The sequence below is a fragment of the Macrotis lagotis genome, chromosome 3 (assembly GCF_037893015.1).
Source record: "Macrotis lagotis isolate mMagLag1 chromosome 3, bilby.v1.9.chrom.fasta, whole genome shotgun sequence".
Classification (NCBI taxonomy): domain Eukaryota; kingdom Metazoa; phylum Chordata; class Mammalia; order Peramelemorphia; family Peramelidae; genus Macrotis; species Macrotis lagotis.
In genome coordinates, this window is record NC_133660.1 from 228,225,053 (window position 1) to 228,240,506 (window position 15,454).

The 15,454-nt window shown below is 45.0% G+C and overlaps 2 protein-coding genes across 2 annotated transcripts; one reads left to right on the forward strand and one right to left on the reverse strand.

Moving 5' to 3' along the window:
* The first annotated feature begins 8,753 nt into the window (after nucleotides 1-8,753).
* On the forward strand, nucleotides 8,754-11,029 carry MRPS26 (mitochondrial ribosomal protein S26). Its single transcript, XM_074230070.1, has 4 exons — nucleotides 8,754-8,995; nucleotides 9,820-9,957; nucleotides 10,104-10,227; nucleotides 10,771-11,029. Exons 1-4 carry the CDS (start codon nucleotides 8,772-8,774, stop codon nucleotides 10,900-10,902), a joined length of 618 nt encoding a protein of 205 aa, XP_074086171.1. The 5' UTR covers nucleotides 8,754-8,771; the 3' UTR covers nucleotides 10,903-11,029.
* A 999-nt stretch (nucleotides 11,030-12,028) lies between these two features.
* LOC141518236 (oxytocin-neurophysin 1-like) lies at nucleotides 12,029-13,091 on the reverse strand. Its single transcript, XM_074230071.1, has 3 exons — nucleotides 12,933-13,091; nucleotides 12,265-12,466; nucleotides 12,029-12,078 (listed from the first exon to the last, which is right to left on the reverse strand). The coding sequence occupies exons 1-3, from the start codon at nucleotides 13,089-13,091 to the stop codon at nucleotides 12,029-12,031; spliced, it is 411 nt and encodes a 136-aa protein (XP_074086172.1).
* Nucleotides 13,092-15,454: the final 2,363 nt, after the last annotated feature.

A 15,454-nucleotide genomic window follows, 5' to 3' on the forward strand; every position in this document is an offset into this window, starting at 1 on the left:
GAGAAATACTAATTGACTGACTGACTGACTAATTAAATGGAATGAAGGGTTCTTCATTCTCCACCACCTCCATTCTTGTTCTGCCTGGTAAAGGGACCTTTATCTTCTCAGGAGGTAACCCACCATACTAACTTTTACCAGGTAGTCAATCACTATAGATGGGGTGACTCATACACAGGCAGGCATGGTTCAACAGCCCCCTCAGATAATTGCTGTGGTGTTTTTCCTTATATTGAAATAAAAACTGCTTCTCTGAAATGTCCACCTATTGTTTCCACTTAAATTATATCATTGCTAGCTCTGTGACATCTAGTGCTTCCTGAACTCCATGCTTCTGGGACATAGGCTCATAAATTAGATATGGAAGAGACTTTAGCAGTCAATTTCTTCACTTCAGAACTTCAGAGATGAAGAAACATAGAAGTTAAATATTTCCCCAAGGCCACAAAAGGCAAGATTTGAACTTAGATCTCCTGGCTCCAGAGCCAGTGTTCTTTCTATTGCCTCATACTACCTAAGTAGTATATACATATACTACTGCTGACCCACTGAGAGTGATTGCTACTGGAGTCAGACTGAGTTACAGGCATCTAGAGGCAGTAGTTATAGGAACCCCTTCAAAGATCTCTGCATGGTGAGGACCTGTGATTGCTATTCGACTCCCAGAACAGTTTTGAGGAAGACATGTTTCATACAGTTAGGAGGGATATATAAATAGATATAGATATAGATGAAATTTATCTATATAGATATAGATATATATTTATATACACACATCTGCTTCTCTTTCTCCAATAGCAACTATAAATCCCCCCACTATAGCAACAGCCACAGGATGGCTCCAACTTCTCCCCCTGGAGGGAAGATTCCCCATGTTTTATGGAAGTCTGTAACATAGCAGATAAGGAATAATTATCCTGAGTCAGGAGGAGGCACTCATCCTCCCCTAATGGGATTCCTAACAATCATAACAAACATCCTGAATCAGAGAAGAAAGCTATAATATATGCTTTGGCATCTTTATGACAAAATATGCAATTTCATTAGATCTTGCCTTTAATTTTATAGGTCTTTATCTAGTTCCTATAAATACGTGCCCCCAAATCTCACTTTGGGTCCTGATTCTTATACATGCATTAATCATAAACTTAACAATAAACATGTATATGAACCTAATTCCATTTGTTCTTTTTTTTAAGATTTTATTTGAGTTTTATAATTTTTCCCCTAATCTTGCTTCCCTCCCCCACTCCCCACAGAAGGCAATCTGTTAGTCTTTTTTTTTATTTTTATTTTTTTATTTTTTTATTTTTTATTTTTGCAAGGCAAATGGAGTTAAGTGGCTTGCCCAAGGCCACACAGCTAGGTAATTATTAAGTGTCTGAGACCGGATTTGAACTCAGGTACTCCTGACTCCAGGGCCAGTGCTCTATCCACTGCGCCACCTAGCCACCCCAATCTGTTAGTCTTTACATTGTTTGAATGGTTATACATTAATCTCAGTTGAATGTGATGAGAGAAAAATCATATCCTTAAGGAAGAAAAATAAAAGTATAAGAGATAGCAAAATTACATAATAAAATAACATTTTTTTTTCTAAATTAAAGGTAATAGTCTTTGGTCTTTGTTTAAACTCCACAAATTTTTCTCTGGCTACAGATGGTATTCTCCATCGCAGATACCCCAAAATTGTCCCTGATTGTAGCACTGATGGAATGAGCAAGTTCATCAAGGTTGATCATCACTCCCACGCTACCATCAGGGTGTACAATGTTTCTCTGGTTTTGCTCATCTCGCTCAGCATCAGTTCATGCAAATCCTTCCATGCTTCCCTAAATCCCCATCTCTCCTGTTTTCTAATAGAACAATAGTATTCCATAACATACATATACCATAGTTTGTTAAGCCATTCCCACTAATAGTTTTGCAGTCTATGTCTTCCTGTAGCTCTTTCAACTTCTCTAAGATTTTGGATGCTATACCATTGTGTGCATACATATTTAGTATTGAAATTATTGTCTATGGTATTTTTAGGACAATATAGAGTCCTTCTTTATCTCTTTTAATGCTATTTTTAAAGCTGTTTTGTCTGAGATAAGGATTGCTACCCCTGCTTTTTTTCACTTCAGCTGAAGCAAAATATATTTTGCTCCAACCTTTTACTCTCTATATATCTGCTTCAAATGAGTTTTTTTGTAAGCAGCATATTGTAGGATTCTGGTTTTTAACCCACTCTGCTATTCACTTATGTTTTTTATTTTTTTAATTAATTTTTATTAAAGATATTATTTGAGTTTTACAATTTCCCCCCCAATCTTACTTCCCTCCCCCACCCCACCCCCATGGAAAGCAATCTGTCAGTCTTTACTTTATTTCCATGTTGTAGCTTGATCCAAATTGGGTTTGATGAGAGAGAAATCATATCCTTAGAGAAGAGACAAGAATTCTAAGAGGTAACAAGATCAGACAATAAGAAATATGTTGGTTTTTTTTCTAAAAGGAATAGTCCTTGAACTTTGTTCAAACTCCACGGCTCCTTAACTGGATACTGATGGCTCTCTCCTTTGCAGACAGCCCAAAATTGCTGCCGATTGTTGCACTAATGGAATGAGCAAGTCCTTCAAGGTTGATCATCACTCCCATGTTGCTGTTAGGGTATATAGTGTTCTTCTGGTTCTGCTCATCTCACCCAGCATCAGTTCATGCAAATCCCTCCAGGCTTCCCTGAAATCCCATCCCTCCTGGTTTCTAATAGAACAATAGTGTTCCATGACATACATATACCACAGTTTGCTAAGCCATTCCCCAATTGAAGGACATTTACTAGATTTCCAATTCTTTGCCACCACAAACAGGGCTGCTATAAATATTTTTGTACAAGTAATGTTTTTACCCTTTTTCCTCATCTCTTCAGGGCATAGACCCAGTAGTGGTATTGCTGGGTCAAAAGGTATGCACATTTTTGTTGCTCTTCAGGTATAGTTCCAAATTTCTCTCCAGAAAGGTTGGATGAGTTCACAGCTCCACCAACAATGTAATGGTGTCCCAGATTTCCCACATCCCTTCCAACAATGATCATTATCCTTCCTGGTCATACTGGCCAATCTGAGAGGTGTGAGGTGGTACCTCAGGGAAGCTTTAATTTGCATTTCTCTAATAATGATTTAGAGCATTTTTTCATATGGCTATGGATTACTTTGATCTCCTCATCTGTAAATTGCCTTTGCATATCCTTTGACCACTTGTCAATTAGGGAATGGCTTTTTGTTTTAAAAATGTGACTCAGTTCTCTGTACATTTTAGAAATGAGTCCTTTGTCAAAATCATTAGTTGTAAAGATTGTTTCCCAATTTATTACGGTTCTTTTGATCTTGGTTACAGTGGTTTTATCTGTGCAAAAGCTTTTTAATTTAATGTAATTGAAAACATCTAATTGGTTTTTGGTGATGTTCTCCAACTCTTCCTTAGTTATAAACTGCTCCCCTTTCCATAGCTCTGACAGGTAAACTAGTCCTTGATCTTCTAATTTGTTTATAGTATTGTTTTTTTATGTCTAAATCCTGTAACCATTTGGATCTTATCTTAGTAAAGGGTGTGAGGTGTTGGTCTAATCTAAGTTTCTTCCATACTAACTTCCATTTATCCCAGCAGTTTTTATCAAAGAGGGAGTTTTTATCCCAATGGCTGGACTCTGGGTTTATCGAACAGCAGATTACTATAATCATCTCCTGCTTTTACACCTAGTCTATTCCACTGGTCCACCACTCTATTTCTTAGCTAATACCAAACAGTTTTGATGACTGATGCTTTATAATATCACTTATGTTTTAAGGGAGAGTTCATTCCATTCTCATTCAAAGTTATAATGACATTTTATTGCTCTCCATGCTATCTTCCCTCTGTTTGTATTTTTCCCCTTTATCAATATTCTATAGTATTTTGTTTCTGAATACTGCCACCTTCAGTGTGTTTGCCCTTCAATATCAACCCCTTGCCTTTCTTTCCCCTTTTCCCCTTTTTTACCCCTCCCCTCCCCCTTTCCCCCTTTTAATACTTGAAAGGTAAGATAAGTTTCTTAACTTAACTGAATGTGTGTAAGTTAATTTTAAGTCAAGTTTGATGAGATGAAGATTCAGGTGGTTCTCACCTCCTCCCTTCCCCTCTATTACAATAGGTCTTTTGTACCTCTTGGTCTAATAAGATTTACCCCATTCAATCTCCTCCATCCTCCCATCTCCTTGCTGTCCCCCTTTTTAAGGAGGTATTTTTTAAAAAATAATTCTATCTGAGACACAGAAAAGAATACCATCTGTATCCAGAGAAAAAATTGTGGAGTTTAAACAAAGACCAAAGACTATTACCTTTAATTTAGAAAAAACCAAAATGTTATCTTATTATGTAATTTTTATATCTCATGCTTCTGGCTAAGTATATTCTCTCTAATAGAGTTACAATTCTCAAGAGTTATTAGAGTCTTTCTCTAAGGTAGGGATTTAGTTTGCTTCATCTTATTGGATAGCAGTTTTTTTTCATTTACCTTTTTTTAACCTTTTCATGTGTCTCTTGAGCCTCCTCTTTGATGTCCAACTTTCTATTTAGCTCTGGTCTTTTCATCATGAAAATGTGGAAGTCTCCCAGTTCATTAAATGTCCATCTTTTCCCCTGGAAGAGAAGACTCAGCTTTGCTGGATAGTGGATTCTTGACTGCATTCTAAGCTCCCTTACTCTTTGGCCCTTCAATTCCTTAATGTTGATGCAACCAGGTCCTGCATAAACCTTACTGTGATTCCTTGGTATTTAAATTATTTCTTTCTGGCTGCTTGTAGGATTCTCTCTTTTATCTGATAGTTCTGGAATTTGGCCACAACATTTCTTGGTGTTACCTTCTTTTTAGGATCTCTTTCCAGAGGGGATTGATATATTCTTTCAATAACTAGTTTGCCCTCTTAAGTCTAGGCTTTTTTTTCTCTTCAATGTTTTCAGGACATCTTATAACTCTCAGGTTGTCCATTCTCAATCAGTTCTTGAGGTCTGTGGTTTTGATGATGAGGTATTTTACATTTTCTTCTATTTTTTCTATAGTTTGTTTAACAGAATCTTGTTGTCTCATGAAGTCATTAATTTCCACAGATTCCAGTCCTTTTTTTAAGTGAAGAATTTTCTTCATTTACCTTTTGCAACTCCTTTTCCAATTGGTCAATTCTATTTTTGAAGGAGTTTTCCATTTCCTAACTGATGATTTGAGAGAATTATTTTCTTTTTGTATTTGTCCAATTATATTTTCCAGTGTTTTGCTTTCTTGTTGCAAGGTGTTAATTTTCTCTTGAGTTTCTTTTCCCAACTTTTCCAATTAATTTTTAAACTCCTTCCGAATTTCTTCAAGGAAGTCTTTCTGGGCTGGAGACCAATTCATATTCTCCTCAGAAGTGCTAGATCTCTCTGGGTTAGAACCAGATCCTTCTAAGCATTTCTCCATAGGTCCCCCTTTTTGCTGGTTTTTTCCTTCATTTTTCTAGGATCTTGTGTTGGGGGACTGGCTCTCAGAGGTTTACTTTTAATTTTTTTAAAAGATTTTATTTCGGGGTGGCTAGGTGGCATAGTGGATAAAGCACTGGCCTTGGAGTCAGGAGTACCTGGGTTCAAATCCGGTCTCAGACACTTAATAATTACCTAGCTGTGTGGCCTTAGGCAAACCACTTAACCCCATTTGTCTTGCAAAAAAAAAACCTAAAAAAAGAAGAAAAAAAGATTTTATTTGAGTTTTACAATTTTTCCCCTGATCTTACTTCTCTCCCCCACCATCACCACAGAAGGCAACCCATCAGTCTCTACATTCTTTCCATGGTATACATTGATCCAAATTGAATGTGATGAGAGAGAAATCATATCCTTAAGGAAGAAACATAAAGTATAAGAGACAGCAAGATCAGACAATAAGATAGTTTTTTCCCTAAATCAAAGGTAATATTCCTTGGTCTTTGTTCAAATTCCACAGTTCTTTCTCTGGATACAGATGGTATTCTCCATTGCAGAGAGCCCCCAATTTTTCCTCATTGTTGCACTGATGGAATGAGCAAGTCCATCAAAGTTGATCATCACCCCCATGTTGCTATTAGGGTATACAATATTTTTCTGGTTCTGCTCATCTCACTCAGCATCAGTTCATGCATATCCTTCCAGGTTTCCCTGAATCCCCATCCCTCCTGCTTTCTAATAGAGCAATAGTGTTCCATGACATACATATACCAGTTTGCTAAACCATTCCCCAATTGAAGGACATTTACTTGATTTCCAATTCTTGCCACCACAAACAGGGCTGCTATAAATATTTTTGCATAAGTGATGTTTTTACCCTTCATTGTCATCGTTTCAGGGTATTGCTGGACCAAAGGGTATGCACATTTTTGTTGCTCTTCAGGTATAGTTCCAAATTTCTCTCCAGAAAGGTTGGATGAGTTCACAGCTCCACCAACAATGTAATGGTGTCCCAGATTTCCCACAACCCTTCCAACAATGATCATTATCCTTTCTGGTCATATTGGCCAGTCTGAGAAATGTGAGGTGGTACCTCAGAGCTTTAATTTGCACTTCTCTAATAAGTAATGATTTAGAGCAACTTTTCATATGCATATGGATCACTTTGGTCTCCTCATCTGTAAATTGCCTTTGCATATCCTTTGACCATTTGTCAATTGGGGAATGGCTATTTTTTTTAATTTGACTCAGTTCTCTGTATATTTTAGTCCTTTGTCAGAAACATTAGTTGTAAAGATTGTTTCCCAGTTTATTTCATTTCTTTTGATCTTGGTTACAGTGGTTTTGTCTGTGCAAAAGCTTTTTAATGTAATCAAAACTATCTAGTTTTTTTAGTGATGTTCCCATTTCAGAGGTTTACTTTTGAAGATCATAAAGGCTTTGTTCACTTGGCTTAGTAATTCCATGGGCCGGCCAGTAGGGGGTGCTGGATGCTTTCTCTGTAGTGATTGAAGTCCTCTCCCAATCCTGGAGGGAGTGAAGGAGGGCGGAGGGGCAGCAGGGTCTGAGTTGACCTTGAACAATGGGCTGGAAGCCAATCTCCCTTTCAGCTGAGTGGGCTCCTTAGTCCATACCTGTGCTTGATGGGATGGTGGGGGGGTTAGTGTTTGTCCCTGGAAGAATGCTCCAAAAGTATGGAGTTCAGGTCCTACAGCAAGCTGGATGATTTCCAGGCTGCAGACCTCCCCTCCCCCTGGCCAAAGTTGGTTCTAGACCTGCCTCTCACCTAAGTCTCTGAAGCTAATGCAGGTCCTTTAGCTTCTCCCTTGCTGTCCCAGCACTGATCCACTGGTCTCTCCTGGTTCACTCATGATCCCCCCGTGACTGAGTGTGCTGGTAGGTGTTCTCTCCTAGCTTTTTTCTGGGTTTTGTTGATCGAGCTTCTCTTAAGAGGTTTCTCTCAAGTTATTTTTGAGGGGATACAGGGAGCGCTTAACGCAGTGCCTGTCTTCTCTCCCCCATCTTGGCCGGAAGTCCGTTTGTTCTTTCTTAAGAACAAATTCTGGAGGCTAATACAAGTTGGCCCAATTCTGATGGTTAACATGTTAGTTTAATTCTTTATTAGGGTTAAACTCATGAAGGTGTTCCATATATGTATATATACATACATATATATATGCATGTATTTACATGTATATATATATATATATATATATATATTCATGAATCTATACACACATATATTAAGGAACTAATGGCTACAAAGAGTTGCCCAGAGGGAAACAATGATACAAGGCCGGTACAAGGCTATCAGTACCCTCCATGGTCCTTACAGATTTCCAGGCAGCAAATGTTTGCCAATTATAAGAAAGAGAAAAATGACCTTCAAAGAACTTGTGATTAGGGGCGGCTAGGTGGCACAGTGGATAGAGCACCGGTGCTGAAGTCAGGAGGACCTGGGTTCAAATCCGGTCTCAGACACTTAATAATTACCTAGCTGTGTGGCCTTGGGCAAGCCACTTAACCCCATTGCCTTGCACAAAAAAACAACCCTAAAAAAAAGAACTTGAGATAGGGAAGGGGTGGCAGGGAGCATTCAGCACAAAACAAGTATCAAGCCTTACAGCTATCCGACAAGAGCCCCCTGATCCCATGCAAGCAGCTACGGGGACCTCTATTAGAGCGTCAGGAGGAAGGCACGGCAGGGAGCGGGAGGCTTGGCACGGACAACCCACGCGGTCGTGCGGAACGCCCTGTGCCGCCTAGGAGTGCGCCCCCCAGGGAATTCCCGAGTCTTCCCGAGTGGGTCTGTGGGCAACTCAGCACCGCCCGCCCGGCCTGCAGCGTCCGGCTGCGCGGGGCCGCGCTGGGCACTGCCCACGAGCCGAGGGGCGGCAGGGGCGGGTGAGCCCGGCGGGGCCGCCCTGCGCAGTCTCGAGGCGGAGTGAAGGCCGCCCGCAGGAGGGTGGCGGGAGGCCGGGGCGGGAGCGCAGGCCCGGGACAGCGGCCCCTGCGCGAAGCTAAACGGGCGGAACGCGGACGGACAAGGCGATTGGTCGGAGGAGGTGGAGCCTTTAGACGGACAGGGCAGTGATTGGAAGAGCGTGATATGGGAGGACGGAAAGACGCATCAAGATTCCTAATTGGGTGAACGGAGAAGGGGTGCTGATTGGTAGGAGAGGCGGGACTAGAGCGTGGGGAAAGTGGTGATTGGTTGGTAGGCGAAATCTCGAGCATGCGCCAAGCCACGCGATGATTAGAGACTCGTAGTCCCAGAATTCCTCGCGGTTACGGCCATGCTCGGCACTTTGGGCTGCTGGGGCCGCTCAGCCAGGCCTCCGGTCCCGCTTCCTTCTCTACCGCTCCTGCTGCAGCCCGCACGGGGCCGTAAGAGCCGCCATGACCCACCCGCCAAGTCCAAGATCGGGCGCTTGCGAACTCCGACCCCCGTAGACCCCGTCGAAACGTACATACTAATGGAACGGTATAAGAGCTACCGCCAGATAGTGCGAGCCCTGAGGTACGGAGGGGGCGGGGCCTGCGGCTGGGGGCGGGGCCGCGCCTGCCCAGCCAGGGGAGGTGTGTGGGGCGAGGGGGGCGGAGCCTGCGTCTGGGGGCGGGGCCGCGCCTGCCCAGCCAGGGGAGGTGTGTGGGGCGAGGGGGCGGGGCCTGCGTCTGGGGGCGGGGCCGCGCCTGCCCTCCAGGGGAGGTGTGTGGGGCGAGGGGGACGGAGCCTGCCCAGCCAGGGGAGGTGTGTGGGGCGAGGGGGCGGGGCCTGCGTCTGGGGGCGGGGCCGCACCTGCCCAGCCAGGGGAGGTGTGTGGGGCGAGGGGGCGGGGCCTTGACTTGCCAGCCCCACCCCAGGAGCGCAAAGGGGCGGAGCCTTGCAAAAAACCTTAAAAAAAATAGAAATGGGAGACCATTCTAGCTAGGCCTGGGGGGAATAGTGGTGTGCAAGGACAGAGGGAAAGGGGTCAGGAGAGGAGGACAGGCCTCAAAAGAAGGTCTCCTGAAAACTGCCCTGAAGATCCTGGAGAGCAAGACGTGTTTGTACAGTGGAAACAAAAGTTTACCAGAGGTAAAGAGGTATCCAGTACCCCTAAACAGAGGTATCTAGATCAAAATGTCATTGAGAAATATTTAATAAAATAAGTAAAAATACAGTAAAACACAGGTAATGTCAACATGTGGTTTTCTAAGTCAATAAATGTATGGTTTACAGGGATTCTTTTATGTATGGTTTTCCTCTTTCTATTTGAGTTTGATATCACTGTTCTGGAGGACCAGGGAAGAAAGGGGATGGTCCCCAGATTTGACTTTTGATGTCAAATTTATGAATTCTAGGCTTGAATTCATAGAAGAAGTTTGGAGAAAAGCTTCTGAGGAGAAATTGGGGAAACTGAAAGCTGAACATGATCCTGAGGAACACAAGCGGCTCATGGCCTGGAACCAAGCAGAAAATGACCGGCTGCAGGCGCTGAGGTGAGGACCCAGGTTCCTTCCTACCTGGGCAGGGGCTACAGAGCTTAAAAATAAGGGAATCGGTGCCTTGGTGTGACTTGACATGTCAGGAAACAGGAACCCCTGTTTGGGGGGAGCCTCCTGCTTTTATGGACCCCTCCCCACAGGATGTCAAGGCTTCAGCGGCAAGAGCAGGAACAGGAGCAGCGCCAGGCACAGGAGGAGATGAAGAAGGCACAGGAGATGGAAGCATTTATCCAAGAGAAGGAAAGAGAAGTTCTCCAGTTGCAGGTGGGTCAGAGTTTGGACCCTTTCCAGCCTGTGGGTGAATGCAGGCAGCTTGCTAAGGAATCTCTGAAGCTCTGTGGCTGAGGAGATGCCATTCCTCTGCCCATTTCAGGGGCTCTGACCTTATTTTCCTTCCTCCTGAGGAGGGTCCTTAGGTGCCTTGCCCAGAAGTCTGGCTCTTTAGTGTAAGTCAGGGGCTGTTTAGCTGAAAGAGAGAAGGCTGTGGAGGGATGGGGTGGCTACCCTCCAGAGGTTATCAGGAGAAGAGGCATCAGACCCATCTCACTTAGTCCCAGAGAACAGGAGGGCTCATTGTTGGACATTCAAAAGTGTGTTCTACAGTCAGAGCCATCTGGTGAAGGAATAGCTGCTCTGATAGAGAGTAAGCTCCCCATCACTAGAGGTATTCAGCTGAAACCCAGAAAGTCAGGGAAGCTGTGCCTAGGATTCCTACCCAGGGTAAAAACTGGGCATAGCACCTGCCTTTGGATTTAGTTCTCCCCAGTGATTCTGGTACCCCCTGATTTTCATTTTTGTCCCCAACAGGAAGATGTGAAAACATTCATTACCCAGGATAACTTAGAGGAGAAGATTGAAGCTGCCCTCAACAATCCTAGAAGCTATAATTGGGCCCTTACTAAGGAGGGCCATGTGATTCCACCACCTGGTGGGACTTAATGCTGCCAAGGCCCGCAGGGCTGGAGCCCTACTTCACCACCATCCATTCCAGGTTCTATCTGTCCTCATTGCTCCTTATGGATAAATAAGGAATAAGTGGGTATAGAATAAAGGGATGCTGTCTCTCTGTAAGCCTCCTGATCTTTTCCGTTCTCAGCTTTTCAGGGCTGGGGCACGGACTTCTTCCCTAGCCTAGTCACCCAACCCTTTCTGTTGGCCCCACATCTCCCTCACTCTTCTTTGCATAGACCCCTATCTTCATGAAGCTATAGAACATCCTATCTAACCCCTTCCTTATATAGATGGGGAAACTTTGATACAAAAAGGGCAAGAGTCTTGACCAAATTATGCCAGAGATGGGATTTCCTTCCCTGAATCCTTGGGCTGTGGCCACAGGCAGACTGTCCTTTAGAGATTGGCCAAGCTCCCAGTTCCTAAGATGGCAAAGCTTATGTTGCCTGTGGCAGCTGACTGTGCTATGTCATCTTCTATTTGAGCCAGGGAAGGCTTCTACAGGGAGGTGGCAGCCGTTATCAGCCTGGAAGAGCAGGAGGGAGCAGTGGGAGTAGGGACTTGCTTGGACTTCCCCATCTGCCTTCAGTACCTGTTTGTCCATCCCTCAGCACTAGCATCCAGGGCCTGATAAAGCACCTTTGTGGAATGAAATTAGAGCTAGAAACACACCCTAGAAAATCCCAGCCATTGAGTGACCCGTTTTCAGACCCTTCAGTTTGAAGGGAGAGAAGACAACTTCAGAGCTTCCCCAGGACTGGCTGTGATCTCTGAGCAGGAAGAATCTTCTCCCACTTCACTAAGTAATAGCCTTGGACAAGGGAAGCAATTCCCCCCCCCCCCCCACACACACACACACACAGCACCATATTAAAGCAAAGATGGGATGAGAATCAGGGTTCTCTGCCTTGAAATTCAAAGCTCTCCCTGGTAAAGAGACCACAGAGAGTAGTCTCCCACCTCCCCGATTCTGGGGCTTCGTCATCTGTCCCTTGCCCACTAATCCAGATGCACTGTAAGAAGTAAACAGACAAGAATTAATGTCACGAAATTCAGCTTTATTGAAGGGGAAGGGGTAGCAAATGAACTGCTCTTTCTGAGGATCTGTTCAGACCTAGGAGAACATGGGGTCTTGGTCACAGACAGGGTCTAGTCCACAGCCATCTGCAAAAGAGAAAGGGAAGATATTTCAGCCTTACTTACTCAGCCCCTAACCCTGGAAAAGGATAGGGAAGCTGCTAAGGGGCAGACCAGAAGAGGGAGATGAGACTGTCCTGGCCCCCAACCCTGGAGACTGTGCTATCCTGCCCAGGTGCTGGGGGACCCCGGAGTGGCTGCCCAGCCTCTCACCGCTGCTGCAGCAGATCCCGGTAGCAGCACAGCGCCCACCACTCCCGCAGGGTTTCTGGCCAGACTGGCACGGGGAGGGCAGGTAGCTCTCCTCCTGGCACCGCAGGCTCTCAGTGGTGCCCATGTAGCAGCCTAGCTCTTCCCCGCAGCAGATGCTAGGTCCGAAGCAGCGCCCTTTGCTTCCTGGACCGCAGGGGAGACACTGAAAGGGGGCAAGGGAAAAAACCGAGGCATGTCAAGGGTCAGGACCCTGGACAACACCCCTGAGCTTCATTTTCCAACTGGGGGAGGTGGAACATGATCTCTCTAGGCCGAAGGGTCTCTCCTCAAGCAGGAAACCTGCCCTAGAGCATCCCAGACCACACACTAGGCCAGGGCCAGGCCTGGGGGCACTGCCCTGCTCTGGGGCATGGATAGGGTGAATCTGAAGCTTATGTGGAGAAGGGGGGTGCTGAGGTGGAAAAATTGGGGATCTGAGAAGCCCAGGGGACAGCACTACAGGAACCCAAGTGTCCAGGCATCTAGGGCAGCGTTGGAACCCCAGGGCGCTGGGGGTTCGGTTGAAGGAGACCTTTGGCCATTTTACCCTACACTCTTAAGTCCAGCTCATGTGGCTCCTGGGAACCAGAGAGCCCTTCTGTCGGGGTCCCACCCGGGCCGAGCCTCACCTTGCGCACGTCCACGTCCAGGGCCGAGCGCTTCCCGCCGATGGGGCAGTTCTGGATGTAGCAGGCAGAGGCCAGAGCCAAGAGAGCCAGGAGATAGCAGCAGGCGAGGCCAGGACCAGACCTTGGGGCCAAGCCAGGTCGGGAGCCGGGGCTGCCCATGGTGAAGCTGGCTGGGAGACTGGACTGGGAGGCTGAGGGCTGGGGCGGAGAAGCTGATCTTCCTTCCTGGGGCTCTGAGCTCAGTGGCCTGAACTGGGCCTATTTATGCTCTGAAGCCAGAGGCCTAAGGGGGCAACTGCCAGGAAGTCCACGCCAGGGTTGGTGGGACGTGAGTGCCTCCAGTGCCCCCTATTTAACCAGGGTCGGGCTGGAGCATGGGGTCAGGCTGTCTGGGCAGAGCTCAGCGTGGGGGCTAGAACTAGGGCACTGCCCTCATTAGGCTGAGGCTGAACTTAATGTCCTGATGAACTTCCAGTTCCCTTGGCTCTGAGCCCTGGGCCTGCAGACCAGTGACTCTCCCTCATTCACTTCCCCACCCCACCCCACCCTTCCCCCAAGAGTTTGCTCCACTTCTCTTGGTTTGTTTCCAGATGCAGAGGAGCGGACACCGGGGCCCCTTCATTCTCAGCGAGAGACAATCTTCCATCTGTCTGCTGGGAAGGCAGAAGCCAAGGTCCAGAGAGGGAAGGGGCTCCCAGACAGTGGACTCCAGGGTCTTCTCTAGGAAATGGGGTGCTCGGGGGATTGGGAAATCAAGGTGCAGGGGACTTAGGACTTGGACCAGGACCCAGGCCAATAGCAAGAGAAGCACGACTGAGAGAAAAGCAGGACTCAAATTAGGGAAGGGTCTGAGCCCAAGAAAAGCATCTACCAGGGATCTGGATACAACTGGACCTGAGTCACTCCTAGTGAGGGAAGATGAGTCTCAGCTGTCTCTGAACCACCAACCCACCCCTTCAATCCATCCTCCAACTGTCACAATCACCTTCCCAAAGCCAACCTGATCATGCCTTCATGATCACTCCTTCACTAAATTGAATTCAATAAATTTAAGTGACTCCCTCCAGGATCAAATATAAAGTTCTCTCTTTAGCTTTTAAAGCCCTTCATAAAATGTTCCTCCCTACTTTCCAGTCTTTTTACACCTTCTCCTACCCCTCTAACCAATTGTACTCTGAGTTCCAATGACAATGGCCATCTTCACTGTTTCTTGAACCCAACACTCCATCTCCTGGCTCTCAAACTATCAACTCAGCCCTGCTTCCTGGATTCCTTTAAGTCTCAGCTAAAGTTCCATCTTCAACAAAATGATTTTCCCAATTCCCTTTGATACTAGTGCCTTCCCTCTTGATTATTTTCAATTTATCCTATGTCTTTTTTTAATCCCTTTTTTTTCATATTGTCTTTTTATTTAGTCTGTAAGTTTCTTGAGAGCAAGGAATTATTTCATTTCTTTGGGGTAGGAATTATCTTTCTTTGTACCCCCACTAGTTCGGTGCTCAATGAATACCTGCCTGGGAAACTGGAAGAAAATTTACAGCAAGTTTCTCTGATAAGGATCCTGGGGAAAAGTTTTTTTACAGAAAGTTTCTCTGGTAGGAGCTTCATTTCTCAAATATTTAGAGAAGTAAGTCAAATTTATAAAAATATGAGCCATGACCCAATTAATAAATGGTCAAAAAATATAAACTGGCAGTTTTCAGAGGAAATCAAAGCTATCAATAATCACATAAAAAGCTCAAAATCACTGATTATCAATTAGATAATCATAAATTATTGATTAGAGAAATGCAAATCAAAACAACTTTGAGGTACCATCTCACATCTATCAGATTGGCTAATATGACAGAAAAGAAAAATAAAAGTGTTAGAAGAGATGTGAAAAAAATAGGAATAGTTAGACACTTTTGGTGGATTTGTGAATTGATAAAACTTGGAACTAGGGCTGAAGAGCTATGAACTATGCATACTCTTTGACCCAGCAATACCACTAGTAGGTCTCTATCCCAATGAGACCAAAGAAAAAAGAAAATTATATGTACAAATATAGTCATAGCAGCTCTTTTTTGTGGTGGCAAAGAACTGGAAATTTGAGGGGATGCCCATCAATTAGGAGATGGCTGTTGTGGTATATGATTGTGCTGGAATATTATTGTTCTATAAGATGAGCAGGAGGTTTGAGAAAAACCTGGGAAGACTTCCATGAATTGATGCAAACTAAAGTGAGCAGAACCAAGTCAATCTGGCCTGGGGAGCAATGAGAAGGGAGGTGGCAGCCCTTTAGGAGCAAGCTGAATCACTAACACTTTGAGGGGGCAGGCAGTGAACCAGCACAGATGGAGATAAAGCACAGGTAGTCCTCAGGCACAACTATTTCATGCTCCTGAAGAAAGTGAGGCTGGGACTTAGCACAGCTCCCCTGACTAAAATTCAATTCACTTGTTTGTCATGGCATCACCTCACCGATGTCATAATCTTCTTCAGAAATGAAGGACAAACATTATTATTATTATTCTCCTACT